Consider the following 21,349-nt stretch of genomic DNA (forward strand, 5'->3'; position numbering starts at 1 on the left):
CGTGTGCTGCTTTTATTTTCTTCTTCTGTGTGTGTGTGCGCTTCGATTGGCTGAGCCTCTGTGCTGCCGTGCTGACGTCAGACCGCACACGTACGGTGATGTTCTTTCACATGCGGAGTAATGGCAGACTGCTCGAGAGGAAAAACTATGGGAAAAACAACATACAAAATGGACAAAAGGCAAAGAAGTTTCCTGCCTTCATGAAAAGAAATTTACTCATGGGTGGACTATGATGGGGGAAGTTCTGTTTTGCATGGTGTGCAGGGGATTCCTGTGAAAAGCCGATAAAAACGGTTTGTTTTTCTGTGGGAACGACAGCTACAGAAAACAACACTTGGGCAGCCATGCTAAATCAGTTCCTGGCCTGCGTTGAGGCGGAAAATCACTGAAATGTTGTAATGACTAATGAAAAATAAATACCGCTTTTTGAAGGAAAAAATTGTTTGTGTTGTCTACAGTCAACAGATAATGGATTTTAGTAAGATATAAGTCATGACAAAAATATGCACCAGATCAACACCGCCTGAAAAAGAACTTTTAGGCAGGGCAGGTAAGAATTTAGATGGGGCAAGTAGATGAGAAGTATTTGCCCGACAGGGCAAGTAGGAAAGGACCTTTACGTTGGACCCTGCCATTATCTGGCATAAAACGGTAGACAGGCCAATTGAGTGTTTTATACCTGACCAGACTGAAAAAGCTAAAGGAGTGATTTATGTAACCCCCGAGGTGTCAGAGAGTGTCTTACTAAAAGAGCTGAAAGGTGCTGAGGTTGAAGAAGTCTGTAGGTTCAAGGATACTGGCACAGCTGTACTGTTTACTTTTAGAGGAGATGTGTCAGCCAGACTGAGTCTGCTACATGAATTATCCAGTAAGACAATATGTGCGACCCCCTCTGCGGTGCTTCTAATGCCAGCACTTTGGGCATGTGGCAGCAGCCTGCAGAGGAGGCCAAAGATGTGGGAAATGTGGAGGAAATCATGAATTTAAACAATGTCAGAGTGTAGATGTTAAATACTGTAACTGTGGGGAAAACCATATGTCCTCCTTCAGAGGGTGCATACACCATTTAACGGCTGTTGAAATAGAAAAAATGAGAGTAGACAGTAAAATGTCATATGGAGAGGCAGTGAAGAAGGTGGGGGGAGCAGGGGTTCCTGGTAGACAAGTGCAAGAGGGGACTCTCCCCAGTTCTTGGAAACAAGCAAGTATAGTTCCAATTCTAAAACCTGGGAAAGATGCCTCCAGAACAAAATCATATAGACCAATTGCACTAACGTTAGTGATCCGTAAAATTACTGCAAGGATGGTCACAGATAGGCTAGTGTATAAATTGGAGAAAGAAGGATGGTTCACATGCATACAAAGCGGCTTTTGGAGAGGAAGAAATACTGTGGATTCTGTGATCTCCCTTGATACAGAGAGCAATGGTTAGTAAATGAGTACTAGTGGTAGTTTTTTTTAGACATTGAAAAATCAAATGATCTGCTGTGGAGAGAGGGTCTGGTTATTAAACTACATGATAAACTACATACATGATAAACTACATAAACTACAGGATCTTCAAAAAACAACAGACTGTGGAAGATGTCTTAGTGGAGTAACTCTTATACAAGGAGCAAAGAGGGCAGTTGTTCGCTGTGGTGTCAGACTCTGAAATACACATTATAGACATTATATAGCACCTTTTAAATATGTCACCCATTGGATTCTGAACCTCGAAAATGAACCTCCCACACGCGGATACTCCAAATACGGATGTAGGGGGTCGTGTCGGACGTTGAGACCAGTGACTGAATATACTATGGACAAGCCCATCGTGACGTCACCCGTTGGATTCTGAATCTCGAAAACGAAGCTCAGTGTATGTGCACGGAATATTATTATGCATATTCACATTTTGGTTCCTCGATCTTAATTTATATTACCGTCTAACTTAAACTGCTAACATATCAACTTCGTTTTAAATATCTAGAGTAACGTTATGTATGAACTCATACTGTAATATAACTTTTTTTCCGTATTTCACCGTAACATTGGTCGTATGGAAAAAGTAACGTGAACAAGACATTAATGTTTCGTACTTTACGTGGTGGATTAATATTTCCCAAATTGACACACCTCACTTAAAAGTATTATTAATTATTATTTACATTCTGACTTCGATGGCGGTTTGATAGATAGCCTCCTGTTAGCCTGGCTAACAAACCAGAGCCTCGCTGGAAGGCTTAATTCATTAGCCGGCTAATTACATAGTTAACTTCAGCTCCCGGACTGGATATATTGGGCACCGACACCGACCATAAGAATAGTTCTTCAAATTCACTTACCGGATGGTCTTGTGGGAGGTACAGCAAAGCAGACAACTATTATTTTTTATTTAAAATGATCCAAATGGACCAAAACCTCAAACTCAGCTGAAAGGTTGTCATTAGTTCAGGTGACGACGAGCAGAGAGACCAAGGCTAGCAGCTAGCGGCCTCTGGCAGCGCCTGTCACTTAAAGCGGGAACGCCCTTAATTATGCAGAATTTTAAACGTTAATAAAAAATAAACGAATGAGTTAGACAAAAATTCACCCCCCGTACAGTTGTAACGAATAGTAAAATAAGCCATTGAGACCAAAACCGTTTTTTTTCAACCAGGCTGTAAACATGTTTAATAATGCTGTAAAGTTGGACTTTTAAACATGGGGGTCTATGGGGATTTGCTCCCTTTTGCAACCAGCCTCAAGCGGCCACCCGATGAACTGCAATTTTTTTGCACTTCTGCATGGGCTCGCTCAGAGCCGGAGGTTGCTGCCTGGTAGACGGTAACTTAAATAGGGAGTACCAGACCAACTAAAGCGCTCACGAGAGAGGAATAATAGGTGAAGTTGGAGATTTTAGCATAGCTTTAAATGGTAAATGAAACGTACATGTATTGGTCCTTGTACTGCGAACTATATCTGCGAACTATAGTTAAATATTAAAAACTTGCTGATATCAAAGATTTAAGAAGTTTATTTTTGGTTCCAAAGGATGATGGGAGATTTTTCTTACGTAACCAACGATAGTTTGTGTCAGTGTCTCGTGTTGCTCAAACAGGATGTTAAATGGATGATAACAACAATAAAAACATGTGTAGTGTGCTCATCTGTGTGTTTCGTAGTTTATTTTTATGTTCAAACATTGACTCACCAAAGAAAAACATTAGGATACTTATAGTTGAATTAATTAGTATTTATTAACAAACATTTCCTTCATGGACATCAGTGATAATATTGTTTGTTGTGTAGGTAACATTATACATTATGTTTCGTTATTTTTTGTCCCATTGGTATAAAAAGGTTCGTTTATTTGTCCGGGGTAGTTTGGTTGTGTATTTGGGTACATGTGTGGGGTGACCACTTGAACTGACATAATTATGGTCATAGTCAACCTGAGTACAGTAATCACTGAACAACAAACACAATTTGCCTATTTCATTATTCTTTCATTACTTGATGTTTTGTTTTTTAATTATTTATTTATTTTTGTGAATGCTACATATTTTTATTAACACTAAACAACATTGAAAGGTCTATGTACAGATGTAAGAAAAGTAGGAAGGAGGAAGAGATGGAAAAGTATTTAAAGTTTTGAGGAAAAGACGGGAGGAAAAGATGGAAAAGTATTTAAAGTTTTGAGGAAAGGACAGGAGGAAGAGATGGAAAAGTATTTAAAGTTTTGAGGAAAAGACGGGAGGAAGAGATGGAAAAGTATTTAAAGTTTTGAGGAAAAGATGGGAGGAAGAGATGGAAAAGTATTTATAGTTTTGAGGAAAAGACAGGAGGAAGAGATGGAAGTAGCAGAGCTGAAAATGTAGAGGATAGGATCAGGTATTAATACATTAGAGGGAAAGTAGACAGGACGTCTCCGGGAGGTTTGTAGATGAAGTGAAAGAGGACTTAAAGGTAGTAGAGATAGAGTATAGGGCAAGATAGAGGAAGATTACCAGTGGTGACTCCTGAAGTCAGGTTTCACTTGAGGACACACATTGAGTTTTTGCAGGCTTTCCACACTCGTGAGAAGAATCTGCTAAATTTAGATTCCCTTGGAGGTGGACTGCTTGGGAAATACAGATGGATTTTCAGATACTTCAAAACCGCATCGTCAAAAGATGAATCCAGTGACAATGCAGCTACCAGCAGTGATTCTGAAGACCCAAGTTCTCCACAAAGGTCTTTCACCATCACTTTGGTGAGTTTTTTTATGTCGATGCCATTTACTCCGAGAGCAATGTCAGTGGAGCTGATGTCACTCAACACTTTGCCTGTTAGTCAATCAATTATTCGGTTGATTGTGTCTTTCTTTATGGCCCTCTTGTTTCTCTTGAAGTATTTGATTATTATTCTCATGATCAGACAATTCATCAAGTCGTTGGTCACGCTCTCAGTCACAGATGAAGAACCAGCTGACCTTGCTGCAGGTTCATCTCTTGACTCTTCAGGTAATTGTCCCATTCTGAAACCAAATGAGTCGCCAGTAAAAACTGGTGGAGGTGAAAAATTTATTTCAGGAGATGAGATCGGTTCTTGCGAGTCAATGTAAAACGTGACAGTCTTGGATATTAATTCAGGATCATCTTCACTTGACTTAAGTCTTAAATCATGAGACCTTTGTGCCTGCTCATTGTTGGATTTAGACTTAGCCTGCTGGGGACAGCACTGTTGCCATAAGGTTTTCTATTTGTGCCATCGCACTAGACACTTCCTCAGTGTGGGCTGTTGGTTGCGTCCGCTCCCTCTCCTTCCAGAGTAGCACCTGCTGCAGGAACTTTTCCATTGAGTCCTCTGTCATGGCATACACGACTTCAGGAGAAAAGTGACACTCATTGTCATCACCATTTCTCCTGAACTTAGAGAGGACACAATCAAAAACTTTCTTTCCCACTGGAACTTGAGGGGTTTGACATGTGGGACCAACCATCAGGTGTCTGTATATTTTATCAGTCAGCTCCTTTGAAAACTCTTTAATTTCTCAGCTGTACATATTTTCCTGTGTGCTGCCGACTTTTTGCGCAGATTTGGGTGACTGATTTAATTTTTTCAGCATATTGTCAATATCGGGTTTAACGGTCTCAAAATCAAGAGATGGCACTTTCTTCACTCTCTACACTCTCCTCTGTGACAGTGTGGACGGAGAAGGTGTAGAATCTGAAGAAACTGGAACACTTCCTGGCAAAAGACATTCAGGCTGGTCTTTGTCGGTGTGTTCAGAAGTTTCCAGACTCACAATGAAATCAGGGTCTCTTTTCTGAGAGGCGGCCGTCAGCTCTGCCATCATCTTCTCAAACTGTCTTCTGACAAACTTAGAAAACTGCTGTGTTTTTGTCTGCTGCTTGACATCAGCACTGTTTCCTAAGAGAGAAGCCAGTGAGTTGAAGAAGCCTTTCAGCTTATTCACCAGAAGCACCCTTTTAAAATGAGGTGTCGGTGATTTGCTACTCTCACCAGAATTGCAGCAATGCAGGTCATCACATATGGCAGTGACAATTTGTGACGCTGCTGCTAGAGCCTCCAGAAAGGTGTTAATGGGGGGCAGACCATCCTCGATCTCTTCCACCAAGTCTGGTGACTCGCTGCAAATTCTCACGAGAATTTCACTCAGTTTTTCTCACTGAGGGGAAGCGACTAGAGATTGTACCTCTGCAGAGTCGCATCCCTCTGGGTCTGATAGTACCTGTTGCTTTGGTGAAGAAGCTGAACTTGTCTTCGATGATGACAGTGGCACTTCTGGCCGCTGACATACTCCAAGACACTGATGTCTAAGTCTGTCTTTTCAGACATGTGGTAGCATGAAACGCCATTTGATTTAGACGGCCAATATTTGACATGGAGCCACTGACATAAACTGCAGGCTCTGGTGGCTCAGCAGGGCTGTTGATAGCCAGAGAAAGAACAGACTTTACCTTCTGGGAAACCTCGCTCTCAACCAGAGCTGTCAGCTCTTTAGAATCCTCACTTTTAAACCGTGGGACGTTGAGGGCAACAGCAAAGCTGGTGGAGAAAGAGTCTCCCAAGGTTGTACTAAAGTTTTCCAAATCTTCTGGTATATCGGGCAAAGAATCAGTTGTACCAATGTGCTGTTGCCGATTCACAGGAAGGATGATTCTCAGCACTTGTACAGAAATACTTTGTACAATGTCCATAAACATGTCAGCCAGTGCAGCTTGTGTGTCTGAGTCACAAATGTCTGCAGCAAGCATGCTCCACTGTGCTGGAGAGATTGTTTCAAAATGTGTTATTATAATGGGCAGAAGGTCCTCTGGTGTAATAATCACACGGCTTTTCACCTGGACTTTGGAAATCTCCACTGAAGACATTTCTATTTTTGTTTTTTTCACCTGGGGGTTAGTGTAAAACAGTTCATTTTCGCTAGCTCCACATACCTAGGTGGCCTGGATACTATATACTCAAGTGGCCTGGATCCTAGATACTTGCTTATGTGTGTTCCAGATACTAGATTCTGACGTGGTCTGGATACTGGATTCTGACGTGGTCTGGATACTGGATTCTGACGTGGTGGAGGTATTCGGGATTTAACCAAGAGGAAAACAATGTTTTTATATTGTTAAAGATCTGAGGCTGGCTTAATTCTATTGCAGGAAATGCACTGTGAGTCTGATACAACGTTTTGAAAATCTCAGAGAGGTAACATAACAGATTTTAGTCATGGCACAAATCATTCAACTTTGTCTATTTTTATGCACAGGTTTAGGGGGGATGTTTTGGAGGTGGTGCCCTCTAGTGACGGTAGAGTGATCAAGCAGGACATTGTATGTAATGTGCAGAGGTTTAATTCACATGTGGCCTACAAATGCCTTTTAATGTCATTACTTACAAACTAAAGGTGATGTGTTTTATATTTACTAGTGACCTCGTCTCCTCACTTAATTCGGACCTCTCCTTGACTTGCCGTTTCTTCAGCCCTGGCATCAAGAGTGTACTTGGTGTAAACTTTAGAAGGTTAACTTTAAAATCAAGAATTGACCTGTTCTTAATTTCCTCTTCTGTCCAGTATGTTTAATAGGTTAAACATGTTTATGGACCACTGCTGGACCCTAAACAAATGATTTTGAAATATAGACAGGCAAGCAAACAAACAAGCAAGCAAGCAAGCAGGCAGGCTGAACCCAAGTCCGCTCCCACTGGACCACATATGTAGAAATACTACTGTATTTAATTTTTTTTTTTTTTTTTTTAAACTTTTACTTGTCTTGTACACTGTCCTTAAACTATATGCTGCTTTAACATGGCACATTTAGAGATTACCTTATCTTATAAGGAGTTAAATCTTTTGTTATTTACCTCAGGGACATGTACATATATTGTGGACGACAGTATCCAAAAGTTAACAGCACTGTAGCAACTCTTTGCTCTTTCAGAAAAGACTGTCGTGAATCAGAGGAGGATAGCTCCCTGGTATAAGTCACGCTTGTGCAGGCTGACAAATGGTTGTAGCTATGTGGAGTCATCTATTCCTTTAGCCCTTAGTAGTACTGGATTCATCAGCTTCTTTACTGACAAAACTCTAGGAATTAAAACATGTATTAACACCTCCATATTTAACCAAATGAATGTGTCTTTATTAAGAGGATATGCACCTCAGTCTTTGAAGATTGCTTTAATTAATCCTTTACCACCTTAAACCTACTCTAGACCCAGATGTTTTAGCTAATTTGTATTTTTATCTGAAGTGATATAAATGAATTAAATGATCAATATTAATTGTGTCAAACCGTATACACGTACCATAACTTCATAAAATCTGTAACATTTAATGTTTTTTGACCTTACTTTGAACACTCAGTAGGTGCTATCTTCCAAATCCATCCATGGTTTCTTTATTGTTTTTTTTGTTTGTTTTGTTTTTAGTATTTTCTTCAACAGGACAAGGAGACCAAACACACCTCCAAGATATAGAAAGAAAGAGGGAAAGTCAAAAGCTCGCTAGCTAGATAAATACTTTAATCACAACATAATAATGAAAAATCTACATACAAAATATACATGAAATTATACCAATGAAAAAACTACCATGTAAAAATGTGTCAGTCCTGTATCACAAACAGATGAGGAGCTGTGCAGATTTATGGCCTGTGACAGGAAAGATTTCATCTAGTGCAGTGGTTCTCAACTAGTCTGGCTTCAGGACCCACCATCACCCTTTAATGACAAGCTGTGAACCAAATCAAAGAAAATGTTCAACTTCTCAAATGGAGTGAATGAACAGATTGTGCAGTTTGAACCAGAGATAGTAAAATAGAATATCACAGTATGAAAACACAAAAGCAGCAAATGTAATGATAAAACAAAACGACCAACAAGTGGCGATGCAAGAGAAGGATCTTTCCCTTTTGCGCTCAATTCGCTGCATTTTAATACAAACCAAAACTCTTCACTTCAGTAATTGCAGCGTTTTTTAACAGACTCAGAGCTTTCATGTGAAAACACAAATGAAAAAAGTCCAACATCTGAGAAGCAGTTAAAAAAAAAACTCCAAATATGTAGCTTTAGCTGAGGACCCACTCATTAAATGTATATGTGAAATAGAAAAGTGCAACTACTGAGAAATATTTAAAAAAACAGAATTTAAAAAAATCTAATTATGTACCTTTAGCTGGGAATCATCACTTACTGAATCTATGACAATCAACACTTCACTGTGGGAAAAAACAGCTTGTTCAGTAGCAGTTTTTATCCACAAACATAAAATAAATTAAACAAAAAGTGCAATTCAAAAGGATTCAAGAATACAAATGTAACTGTAGACTACTTCTGATTGCACACATCTTATAAACTCAATGCCCGCGGGACAATTGTATGTGGCCCGCATACTTTATATCTATCAGAATAAGGCACGCTTTTTGCACCATTGATACTACAAATCCCAGACTGCATTGCAATAGCTGAACAGGTGCGTCAATCAGCGCCCCCTACCAACTTTATTGACAAACTCATCAGTCTGAAAGTTGCCTCTGCCTCGGTAATGCTGTATCAGTTTGCTCACACGGCAAACAAAAACTTACTAAAATATAAATGACAAGACCACTACAGCTAAACACTGATCAGTTAACATACGTACTAACATACAGACACACAGAAAGTGTCTGTCAGTTAAATAACAGCAGAAAGCATTAGGAAACCAAACTGTGGACTGTTAATCTCAGTGATTTATTAAAAATAACGTCGTATTGGTCCCAGTTGGTAAAATAGTCTGGGGAAAACGTTTTATTCTAAATTCTTTAATATCACTTGGAAAAAGTTACAATCATATTTCTGTATGAAGGATTTTTGAATACAATATAAGAATATCCATCTGTCATATAATCTGCTATGCTAAATTAGCATTGGCGAAATGTAAACATACGTTGTGGATCTTTTATGAGTAACATGGCGGGTCTGTTTAGGAGTGTGAATCGACAACACTTGTTGTCGATTCACACTCGAAAACACATTTATTTTTTATTATTATTTGCCGTGGCATAGGCCCGTGGTGGTGGTCCGGAGACAGTGAAGCTGTAAGGCCCTCAGAAGAAGGAGGGTGATGGAGCGCTGCTGTCACATGACCTGGCCATAAACTGAGATGTGCAGCTAAGTGCTCAACACCTCTGGGACCTCCTTCAAGACTGCTGGAAAACCATTCCAGGTGGCTTCCCCACGAAGAATCTAAAATTTAAAACATATTCTGTTTCTTTATAGTTCGGATGACTTCGGTATTAATCTACGAGGTAGAAAAGAATAAAAATAAATGAACAGATGAATAAAGCACCTGATCAATTATTACTTACTTTACATCTGAGCTTCTTGGCTGGTCACTGGGAGCACACAGGATGTTCTTGACTGGAAGATTCTTGGACTGATAGAAACAATTACAGAAATTACAGACTACAATGCATTGGTCACACTGTGCAATTTCACATTTTTAAATGACATTTTACTTACCAGCGACAGAGAGACGAATGTCTTGTGTGTTCACTGTCAACAAATAAAAGAAGCGTCATGACCAGCACATCTTCAAAAGATATTTACTTGCAAGTCTTCAATATCTTGTAATGTGAATCTTTTTAAAAAAAAGAACTATCCTCCGGTTCCAGCTTTTAAAATACTTGCTGATTTCCTATGAATGGTGTGAATGTATGATTGAGCATTTTTACAGGCTGCTCCTGGTTTATTGTTTTGGTTGGTATGACAGATGGGACAGACTCTGTGATCCAAATCAAAGGTACAGTTATTGATCATTGAATGCACTTTATTCACCAATGTTACTCACCATCCTCAATGTCAATTTTCATGAATTTATTCCCTGTAAAAAACAAAACAAACAAACAAACAAAAAAAGACACACAAAATTGTCATCAATACTTTACAGTGTATGTCGTCAAAAACTTATGATATATATATATATTGTATTATTAAAAAACACATATTTACTGATTCCTAAAATTGGACTTTTGAGCAACTTCAAAGACCTGGCTCCTGGTTCAATATAATGGTTGATATTACGTACAATACATACAAATTAAGGATGTCGCGGTATACCAGTGTTGACAATAATCATGGTATTAAAAAAATGAAATTTCAATATTGTGTTAAAAATGCCAATATCGTGTAAATTGTGGCCAAACGTGGCCTGCAACCAATTACATTTGGCCTGCGCCTTGCCCGCCGTATAATTATTTTTCCCACCGTCAGTGCTGGGAATCTGCACTTGCTCTAATTTAATATTATTTATTGGTGCACTTCTACTCCTGAACAAAGAATAGTACCGCGATACTTTGATGGTAGGGCGGTGCTGTTGAGCTCCTGCCTATCCTGTGAGGTGAAGAATTCCATCACAGTGTATGTTGTATGACTGAAGTCTGTAGGATTAGTAGTCATACAGCAGGCTAAGTGCAGTACTGGTTTAATATCGGGCATGTTTTGTCCCATGTTATTTTGTTCATTGCACTACATGATTGTATTTGAATTTTTTTTTTTGAATCTTTGTATTTGAAGATATAGGCCCAAGCCTTAGTAATGATCCATGTCTGCCTTCAGATATTTCAGAGTGCTTTAATATATATCTTTTAAAAACACCAGATAGATGTTCAGTAATTTCTTGAACATAATTGTGAAGCACAATAACTGTCATTCATTTTACAAAATTATTTTGGGATAGTGTTTATTTTGCACATGCATGCTGTATATACCATTTATTTAACTTAATGCACTGCAAAATTAACATTTCAGGCCATGACCTCCACTGATCCAGTGCCACTTGAACACTGTGTTTAACGTCTTCCCCTGGTTTCTTCTGTTCTACTGTTACTTTGAGGCATAAATGGCATAAATAAAGTTAAAGATGCATTTCCTGGATTTTACCATTATTATTTACATTTTCATTAATATCATGATAATATCATGACTTTTTTCTAATATAAATATACCCGTGAGACACCACATGATAGAAAGGATGTGTCCAAGGCAGACACAGAAATACCCACTTAACACAAACTTGACACCGTTTTGTCTGTTCACTGGTTCCACTTTTGTAAATATATACATATTTGCTGGTTTTCTAAGGATAGTAAAAGATCTGCTTATAAAGATACAAATTTTAGCGGACACAGGGGATGTTTAGTCTTGACTGGATGTTCTTAAGGATTTATATTTATTCTCTTAAGCTAAACTTTCTGTTTTTATCAACGTTATATAACATTTCACTCACCATCTACATTGTCACTACCAGCCAGCCATGGTTCATACTCTGTCAAATAAGAAGGGCACTGTCACACAGCAAATTCTAGTTTACTGTTGTTAAAAACATTCCTCAGAAAACGTCATGCTCTTTATGAAATTGGAATGAAACAGGTTGCAACTTCTACAGTCATGGCTTTATGTCCTGCTGGATGTGAAAACGTTTTTCTCACCTCTTTCATCGGTGGGAAATGGATGCACAGAGGATTTTTGGTCTTGAATAGATGATTCTTGGACTGATTAAAAAGATAAAAAATAATCATCAGGAACAACGCATAGGCCACACTGAGCAATTTATGTTTTTTTTCTGCTCTCTCTGTTTTTACTCACCAGGCTTAGTGATATTGGCTTGAGGCTTTTTGTTCTCTGTCAAATAACAAACAAACATCATGTAAATTTTAAACAGTCACAGACACTGGATAAAATATTCATTAAGTACAAATATTAACCACTAATGAGTGTAATCATCAGTTGTAAAAAACATAAGTCAAGTTTCTGATTAATAAAACCAGTAAAAAGTAAAAGTAAAAGTGAGTAAAAATATTACAATATTTTTATTTCATTTAGTTTCCGGTTCTACACATAAATACTACACCTACAGTAAATACACACATATACATACGTTAATACATATATTTATAATGATATTACACAGATGCATGTTTAGTTATGTCACAAATAATAATCGTTAGTAAACTTTTACCTTGTCCTTTTTTGCGTTTGTAAATGATGCCGACTAGAATGACCCAGACGATGACCACTGGCAGTATGAACCACCTATGCCCTCAAAACACAAAAACAAGAAAGAATAAAAATAGTATTTCAAATTTAGCCCGGAGATACGCATCACCCCAACCCTGGACTCGCTTAAATCTGTCCAGGCTTTTGGCCCATAGTCAGCCAGCCTTCACTTTCTCAGGTAGCTCACCCTGTCCTGTTTGTCAGTTTGTCTGTTCTGTTCTTGTAAAGCGTCATTGGGTGTCTAGATAGGTGCTATATAAATCTAATTTATCGTTATTATTATTAGCAATTAAAAGCACCCCGAGGTGTCCTAAACTTTAATACCATTTAGGTCATGATTTCCCCACATCCTTACCTCTATGCAGATATTTATTGATGTGAAACTCACTGTTGGTACTGGAGGGGTTGACAACTTTGTCACTGCAGTTGAAGCTGACTGGGTTTCCACAGCTTGAGTTGACAGTGGGTGTAGGTGGAGGTGTAGAAACAGCAGCTGATAGAAACCAACAGACATTTCATTCAAATTCAGATGAATAAATAAAGAAATGTTCGAAATAAAGTTTTGGTTCAACTTTCTCCACTTACAGATATCCAGGTTAATAGACGTCCTCAAGACCTTGGTGTTGACCTCTACAGTGTACCTCCCGCTGTCCTTTAGTGTCAGGTCTGTGATGGTCAGCGCTCCAGTTGTAGTGTTCAGCGTACAGCGACCTAAAAGGATACGATACAGTTATCCTACTGAGGTACTTACCTTGGACTTTTAGGAGACCTGAGCAGTTTAAAATTCCTTAAAAAGGACTTCAATATATTTGGTATTATTGTTTCATTGGCTGCACATTCTAAGGGCGGTTTAAAGGTAAATACAAGTCTTTCAAAACAAACCCTTATTTTTACTGTTCACATTAAAACCTGAGAAATTCAATTCTTTCGGCCATCTGGGAACATATTTGTATCCTTTATTAAATGTGCAACACAGTATTATCAGTTTAATGAGAATGTGGGCTAGTTAAGGAGATGACTGTTTTATATCCAATAAGGCCCGGATCCTCCCAGTGGAAAATGGTGGTTTTAGGGACTCTTTAAACCAGGTCTGTGTGTATTTTGTAGGGGACAGTGATTGCACTGAATTCAAGGGGGTTCAACACTGTCCGTTTGCCCAGGTTCCCGCAGAGACAGGCACCTGCTGGTCTTTGATGGGGCATGGGGGAATCTCCAAACAGTGAAATAGTAAAACAGCGAAGGCTGCCTTGACACAGTTTTAAGATCTGCACCTGCAAGATCCATTCCTCTCCCAGCCCCATTTGCTGCTTTGTAGATTGTTTTAATATATTGCAGATGCTTGTGTGAATTTGGGGTGACACTGGGATCCATCCCACTCCCTCCAAATTTGTCCCACACCAGATTGGGAGGGAGGAGGTGGGATCCCAAACTAGGGATCTGTCGCTGACCTCTGACTGACTTCTTGGGAAAGCCACCATCCCAATTCCCCTGAATTATTGCTAACGTTTTTATGGATAACAGCTTTCACAGATTACTATTTATGTTTTGTCCACATAAACTTGTTGGTCTACATGTACATATGTTACACATAAAGTAAAACACTGATCACCAAAAAAAGATGTCAGCACTAGATATTACCAAGTCCCACAGAAGCTTACATCTTTGCTTCACTCTAAAAAGAAATGTTTTGGCTCAATGATAGAAATCCGAGCAACAGATTGAATTGGTTCTTTGATTTCCAACAACCTCTGATTTTATTTCTTATATATTGCTTACAACATGCTCTATATGAGTTCAGCGCCACTGGAAGGATCCAGGTGTCTCTCTTATATTGAGAAGTTTTAGTATAAAGGTGCTATGTGAAGAACATTTAAACATAAAATCTTAAGTGACTATACCTTTGAATTCCCCGTAGCATTCAGGCTTGCCTTTACTCCAATCCAAGATGTCATGAGGGCCATGTTTCCATGTTATACTGGTGATGATATCATTCACGAAGCCTGGCTGAAGGACAACTTTGTCTCCCTCTTTCTTGGAGACATCTAGAAAATAAAAATATCAAAACATATATATTAAATGGGGAATACATTATTACACTTTACATTTGTATCAAGTATGGAATATATGCTTTTAACAACTAAACACATAAATATGTATCTTGGTAAAGTTTTAAATCTGTATTTTTAGTTAGGTATTGCAGTCTCTTACAGTACACCCCATCAGTTTCTATTCTATATAAACCTATACAAAAAGACAAAGATTTGCCAGGTCGGCCATGGACCCTTTATTTAACTTACGCTATTATTTCCGGTTTATAAACTTTTCATACGCTGATACACTTAAAACTTATAATAACACTAAACATAAACATTGTTAATATGAACTCTATTTATATACGTGGATATGTACAAAAACACAGTTCATAAAAGATTTAAAACTTTTTCAGTACTTTCATCCTTTACGATGTTTAACGTTACCTGAGTGGATTTGGCCTGTGTCCCGTGTAGAAAAGCTCAGGGTCACCAATATCAGATGCAAAAGCCACTTCATCCTCTTCTACATCTACTAAAATAAGACCAGAAACGTCCGCACTATAAAGCAGTTTTAGAAAAAGATACCGCTGTCAGGATCTCAGACACACGAATAGCATGCCTCTATCGAAGTTCTCTGTCTCAGCACAGTCTCACTGTCTTTCCTCACTCCGTCTGTAGTTACCAGTCGGACCTTAAATCAGCTTCTTTTCACAGTTTGTTTTGTTGTCTAAAAGTTATCGTTTACCAGGCAGCAACCTCACGGAAATCGTTACCCAGGCAGCAGTAGCCACTGGCTATAAACCAGGAAGCAGTAGCCACTGGCTACTGCTTCCGGAGCACAGGGCGGGACACAGGGTGGGACACAGGCCCAGCCCAGCCAAGCCAGGTAACGTTAAACACTGTAAAGGTTGAAAGTACTGAAAAAGTTTTAAATCTCTTATGAATTGTGTTTTTGTACATATCCACGTATATAAATAGAGTTCATATTAATAATGTTTATATTTAGTGTTATTATAAGTTTTAAGTGTATCAGCGTATGAAAAGTTTATAAACCGGAAATAATAGCGTAAGTTAAATAAAGGGTCCATGGCCGACCTGGCAAATCTTTGTCTTTTTGTATAGGTTTATATAGAATAGAAACTGATGGGGTGTACTGTAAGAGACTGCAATACCTAACTAAAAATACAGATTTAAAACTTTACCAAGATACATATTTATGTGTTTAGTTGTTAAAAGCATATATTCCATACTTGATACAAATGTAAAGTGTAATAATGCATTCCCCATTTAATATATATGTTTTGATATTTTTATTTTTTAGATGTCTCCAAGAAAGAGGGAGACAAAGTTGTCCTTCAGCCAGGCTTCGTGAATGATATCATCACCAGTATAACATGGAAACATGGCCCTCATGACATCTTGGATTGGAGTAAAGGCAAGCCTGAATGCTACGGAGACTTCAAAGGTATAGTCACTTAAGATTTTATGTTTCAATGTTCTTCACATAGCACCTTTATACTAAAACTTCTCAATATAAGAGAGACACCTGGATCCTTCCAGTGGCGCTGAACTCATATAGAGCATGTTGTAAGCAATATATAAGAAATAAAATCAGAGGTTGTTGGAAATCAAAGAACCAATTCAATCTGTTGCTCGGATTTCTATCATTGAGCCAAAACATTTCTTTTTAGAGTGAAGCAAAGATGTAAGCTTCTGTGGGACTTGGTAATATCTAGTGCTGACATCTTTTTTTGGTGATCAGTGTTTTACTTTATGTGTAACATATGTACATGTAGACCAACAAGTTTATGTGGACAAAACATAAATAGTAATCTGTGAAAGCTGTTATCCATAAAAACGTTAGCAATAATTCAGGGGAATTGGGATGGTGGCTTTCCCAAGAAGTCAGTCAGAGGTCAGCGACAGATCCCTAGTTTGGGATCCCACCTCCTCCCTCCCAATCTGGTGTGGGACAAATTTGGAGGGAGTGGGATGGATCCCAGTGTCACCCCAAATTCACACAAGCATCTGCAATATATTAAAACAATCTACAAAGCAGCAAATGGGGCTGGGAGAGGAATGGATCTTGCAGGTGCAGATCTTAAAACTGTGTCAAGGCAGCCTTCGCTGTTTTACTATTTCACTGTTTGGAGATTCCCCCATGCCCCATCAAAGACCAGCAGGTGCCTGTCTCTGCGGGAACCTGGGCAAACGGACAGTGTTGAACCCCCTTGAATTCAGTGCAATCACTGTCCCCTACAAAATACACACAGACCTGGTTTAAAGAGTCCCTAAAACCACCATTTTCCACTGGGAGGATCCGGGCCTTATTGGATATAAAACAGTCATCTCCTTAACTAGCCCACATTCTCATTAAACTGATAATACTGTGTTGCACATTTAATAAAGGATACAAATATGTTCCCAGATGGCCGAAAGAATTGAATTTCTCAGGTTTTTAATGTGAACAGTAAAAATAAGGGTTTGTTTTGAAAGACTTGTATTTACCTTTAAACCGCCCTTAGAATGTGCAGCCAATGAAACAATAATACCAAATATATTGAAGTCCTTTTTAAGGAATTTTAAACTGCTCAGGTCTCCTAAAAGTCCAAGGTAAGTACCTCAGTAGGATAACTGTATCGTATCCTTTTAGGTCGCTGTACGCTGAACACTACAACTGGAGCGCTGACCATCACAGACCTGACACTAAAGGACAGCGGGAGGTACACTGTAGAGGTCAACACCAAGTTCTTGAGGACGTCTATTAACCTGGATATCTGTAAGTGGAGAAAGTTTGGGGCGCTGATTGATGCACCTGTTCAGCTATTGCAATGCAGTCTGGGATTTGTAGTATCAATGGTGCAAAAAGCGTGCCTTATTCTGATAGATATAAAGTATGCGGGCCACATACAATTGTCCCGCGGGCATTGAGTTTATAAGATGTGTGCAATCAGAAGTAGTCTACAGTTACATTTGTATTCTTGAATCCTTTTGAATTGCACTTTTTGTTTAATTTATTTTATGTTTGTGGATAAAAACTGCTACTGAACAAGCTGTTTTTTCCCATAGTGAAGTGTTGATTGTCATAGATTCAGTAAGTGATGATTCCCAGCTAAAGGTACATAATTAGATTTTTTTAAATTCTGTTTTTTTAAATATTTCTCAGTAGTTGCACTTTTCTATTTCACATATATATTTAATGAGTGGGTCCTCAGCTAAAGCTACATATTTGGAGTTTTTTTTTAACTGCTTCTCAGATGTTGGACTTTTTCCATTTGTGTCTTCACATGAAAGCTCTGAGTCTTTTAAAAAATGCTGCAATTACTGAAGTGAAGAGTTTTGGTTTGTATTAAAATGCAGCGAATTGAGCGCAAAAGGGAAAAGATCCTTCTCTTGCATCGCCACTTGTTGGTCGTTTTGTTTTATCATTACATTTGCTGCTTTTGTGTTTTCATACTGTGATATTCTATTTTACTATCTCTGGTTCAAACTGCACAATCTGTTCATTCACTCCATTTGAGAAGTTGAACATTTTCTTTGATTTGGTTCACAGCTTGTCATTAAAGGGTGATGGTGGGTCCTGAAGCCAGACTAGTTGAGAACCACTGCACTAGATGAAATCTTTCCTGTCACAGGCCATAAATCTGCACAGCTCCTCATCTGTTTGTGATACAGGACTGACACATTTTTACATAGTAGTTTTTTCATTGGTATAATTTCATGTATATTTTGTATGTAGATTTTTCATTATTATGTTGTGATTATTAAAGTATTTATCTAGCTAGCGAGCTTTTTACTTTCCCTCTTTCTTTCTATATCTTGGAGGTGTGTTTGGTCTCCTTGTCCTGTTGAAGAAAATACTAAAAACAAAACAAACAAAAAAAACAATAAAGAAACCATGGATGGATTTGGAAGATAGCACCTACTGAGTGTTCAAAGTAAGGTCAAAAAACATTAAATGTTACAGATTTTATGAAGTTATGGTACGTGTATACGGTTTGACACAATTAATATTGATCATTTAATTCATTTATATCACTTCAGATAAAAATACAAATTAGCTAAAACATCTGGGTCTAGAGTAGGTTTAAGGTGGTAAAGGATTAATTAAAGCAATCTTCAAAGACTGAGGTGCATATCCTCTTAATAAAGACACATTCATTTGGTTAAATATAGAGGTGTTAATACATGTTTTAATTCCTAGAGTTTTGTCAGTAAAGAAGCTGATGAATCCAGTACTACTAAGGGCTAAAGGAATAGATGACTCCACATAGCTACAACCATTTGTCAGCCTGCACAAGCGTGACTTATACCAGGGAGCTATCCTCCTCTGATTCACGACAGTCTTTTCTGAAAGAGCAAAGAGTTGCTACAGTGCTGTTAACTTTTGGATACTGTCGTCCACAATATATGTACATGTCCCTGAGGTAAATAACAAAAGATTTAACTCCTTATAAGATAAGGTAATCTCTAAATGTGCCATGTTAAAGCAGCATATAGTTTAAGGACAGTGTACAAGACAAGTAAAAGTTTAAAAAAAAAAAAAAAAAATTAAATACAGTAGTATTTCTACATATGTGGTCCAGTGGGAGCGGACTTGGGTTCAGCCTGCCTGCTTGCTTGCTTGCTTGTTTGTTTGCTTGCCTGTCTATATTTCAAAATCATTTGTTTAGGGTCCAGCAGTGGTCCATAAACATGTTTAACCTCTTAAACATACTGAACAGAAGAGGAAATTAAGAACAGGTCAATTCTTGATTTTAAAGTTAACCTTCTAAAGTTTACACCAAGTACATTCTTGATGCCAGGGCTGAAGAAACGGCAAGCATCAGTCAAGGAGAGGTCCGAATTAAGTGAGGAGACGAGGTCACTAGTAAATATAAAACACATCACCTTTAGTCTGTAAGTAATGACATTAAAAGACATTTGTAGGCCACATGTGAATTAAACCTCTGCACATTACATACAATGTCCTGCTTGATCACTCTACCGTCACTAGAGGGCACCACCTCCAAAACATCCCCCCTAAACCTGTACATAAAAATTGACAAAGTTGAATGATTTGTGCCATGACTAAAATCTATCATGTTACCTCTCTGAGATTTTGAAAACGTTGTATCAGACTCACAGTGCATTTCCTGCAATAGAATTAAGCCAGCTTCAGATCTTTAACAATATAAAAACATTGTTTTCCTCTTGGTTAAATCCCGAATACCTCCACCACGTCAGAATCCAGTATCCAGACCACGTCAGAATCTAGTATCTGGAACACACATAAACAAGTATCTAGGATCCAGGCCACTTGAGTATATAGTATCCAGGCCACCTAGGTATCTAGAGCTAGCGAAAATTAACTGTTTTAAACTTAACCCCCAGGTGAAAAAACAAAAATAGAAATGTCTTCAGTGGAGATTTCCAAAGTCCAGGTGGAAAGCCCTGTGATTATTACGCCAGAGGACCTTCTGCCCATTGTAATATCACATTTTGAAACAATCTTTCCAGCACAGTGGAGCATGCTTGCTGCAGACATTTGTGACTCAGACACACAAGCTGCACTGGCTGACATGTTTACGGACATTGTACAAAGTATTTCTGTACAAGTGCTGAGAATCATCCTTCCTGGGATTCGGCAACAGCACATTGGTACAACTGATTCTCCGGCCGCTGTACCAGAAGATTTGGAAAACTTTAGTACAACCTTGGGAGACTCGTTCTCCACCAGCTTTGCTGTTGCCCTCAACGTCCCACGGTTTAAAAGTGAGGATGCCATAGAGCTGTTTCCTGTTGAACTGATATCAGGAAATAATTAAAATTTTATTTTTATTTGGCAAATTTTAAAAGCAATATTAGTTATGAGGAAATATTTCTGCAAATGCAGTGGTTAAAATAAAATCGTTCAAAATAGGCCTACAGCCTACGTTATGTAGCCTGTGCAAGGTTTAGCTACACAAGAATCAACAGTTTACGCAGAAATATACGCAGAAATGACTTAGTTCTTCAGTTTCAAGATCCATGATCCAACAGGTGACGTCATGATGGGTCCAGACATAGATATATATACACGAGATGCCACATTCCGGCTGGTCTTCAACAGAAGTCTCCATCATGTCTCATGCCGGTCCCTAAAGTTAGGCAGCCAGCTGAGATGAATGACTACAGGGGCAGCCTGACAGAAAAGGACAGGATGCGTCTGGGCAAGCTCATTCTTAGGGCTACCTCGGTTCTGGGGAGGACTCTGGACTCTGTGGAGACTGACACTGAAATGTGCTACATGAGGAAAGTTCAGAGCATCCTGGGCTGTGACAGCCACCCCCTACACCCCACTCTGGCTGGACAGGAAAGCAACCGCAGCCAACGGCCCCTGTCACTGAGCTGTAGGACAAAGCGCTTCAGGAGGTCATTCACCCCCACAACCATCCGAATACACAACGCTAACTGGTAGCAGGCTAATGGTTAATGGCTTGGGTGATTGCACTGTCTGTTGCGCATCTGCATCTACATACAAGACACTTTATAGACACTTTATTTAAAAAAACACTGAGACACTTTGGATCCGGACTGAGACACTTTAAAATGTGTATTTGTGTCATGTCTGTGATTGTAGATTAGACTGTATATTTATACAATATTTGTTTGTAACTGCTACCTCATTCTTACACTGAATTGTTGTTGTTAATAAAGAATGAAAAAAAAAAAATACAGATAAACGGCCATGACATGTACCGAAACGAGCGCTCCTTAACTGAAAAAAAGGTGCAACCATGGTTACATGTCACATCGTCGTCTCCTGTGAACTCGCCAGCAAATTTAGTGAACCGCCA

The 21,349-nt window shown here is 38.7% G+C and overlaps 1 protein-coding gene and 1 long non-coding RNA gene across 5 annotated transcripts; one reads left to right on the plus strand and one right to left on the minus strand.

The window, feature by feature from the left end:
- Positions 1-7,965: 7,965 nt before the first annotated feature.
- LOC125015426 lies at positions 7,966-15,348 on the minus strand. 4 transcript variants are annotated; one of them, XM_047597285.1, is made up of 13 exons: positions 15,277-15,346; positions 14,976-15,060; positions 14,397-14,540; positions 13,084-13,209; positions 12,887-12,991; positions 12,461-12,541; positions 12,088-12,123; positions 11,931-11,993; positions 11,729-11,767; positions 10,292-10,324; positions 9,964-9,996; positions 9,810-9,877; positions 7,966-9,687 (listed from the first exon to the last, which is right to left on the minus strand). In XM_047597285.1, exons 2-12 carry the CDS (start codon positions 15,046-15,048, stop codon positions 9,834-9,836), a joined length of 777 nt encoding a protein of 258 aa, XP_047453241.1. In that variant the 5' UTR covers positions 15,049-15,060; positions 15,277-15,346; the 3' UTR covers positions 7,966-9,687; positions 9,810-9,833. The 4 variants fall into 4 exon arrangements, with proteins under 4 accessions (XP_047453241.1, XP_047453240.1, XP_047453242.1 ...); XM_047597284.1 differs by having other exon boundaries at positions 14,976-15,063; positions 15,277-15,341; XM_047597286.1 differs by having other exon boundaries at positions 7,966-8,197; positions 14,976-15,348.
- A 26-nt stretch (positions 15,349-15,374) lies between these two features.
- LOC125015427 lies at positions 15,375-18,316 on the plus strand. The gene is made up of 4 exons (XR_007113601.1): positions 15,375-15,417; positions 15,853-15,996; positions 17,185-17,310; positions 18,085-18,316. It is a non-coding gene; the product is annotated as an uncharacterized LOC125015427 (long non-coding RNA).
- The last annotated feature ends 3,033 nt before the right edge of the window (positions 18,317-21,349 follow it).

This window comes from Mugil cephalus, chromosome 10, assembly GCF_022458985.1.
Source record: "Mugil cephalus isolate CIBA_MC_2020 chromosome 10, CIBA_Mcephalus_1.1, whole genome shotgun sequence".
Lineage (NCBI taxonomy): Eukaryota > Metazoa > Chordata > Actinopteri > Mugiliformes > Mugilidae > Mugil > Mugil cephalus.

Bases quoted from the DNA above. Each gene is read 5' to 3' on its own strand.
- LOC125015426 (XM_047597286.1), bottom strand. From the start codon at position 15,048: ATGAAGTGGCTTTTGCATCTGATATTGGTGACCCTGAGCTTTTCTACA. The intron at 13,210-14,396 runs GTATAGTCACTT...GTATCCTTTTAG, and splicing joins ATGCTACGGGGAATTCAAAG to GTCGCTGTACGCTGAACACT. The intron at 11,768-11,930 runs GTGAGAAAAACG...CTTATTTGACAG, and splicing joins ATTTCCCACCGATGAAAGAG to AGTATGAACCATGGCTGGCT.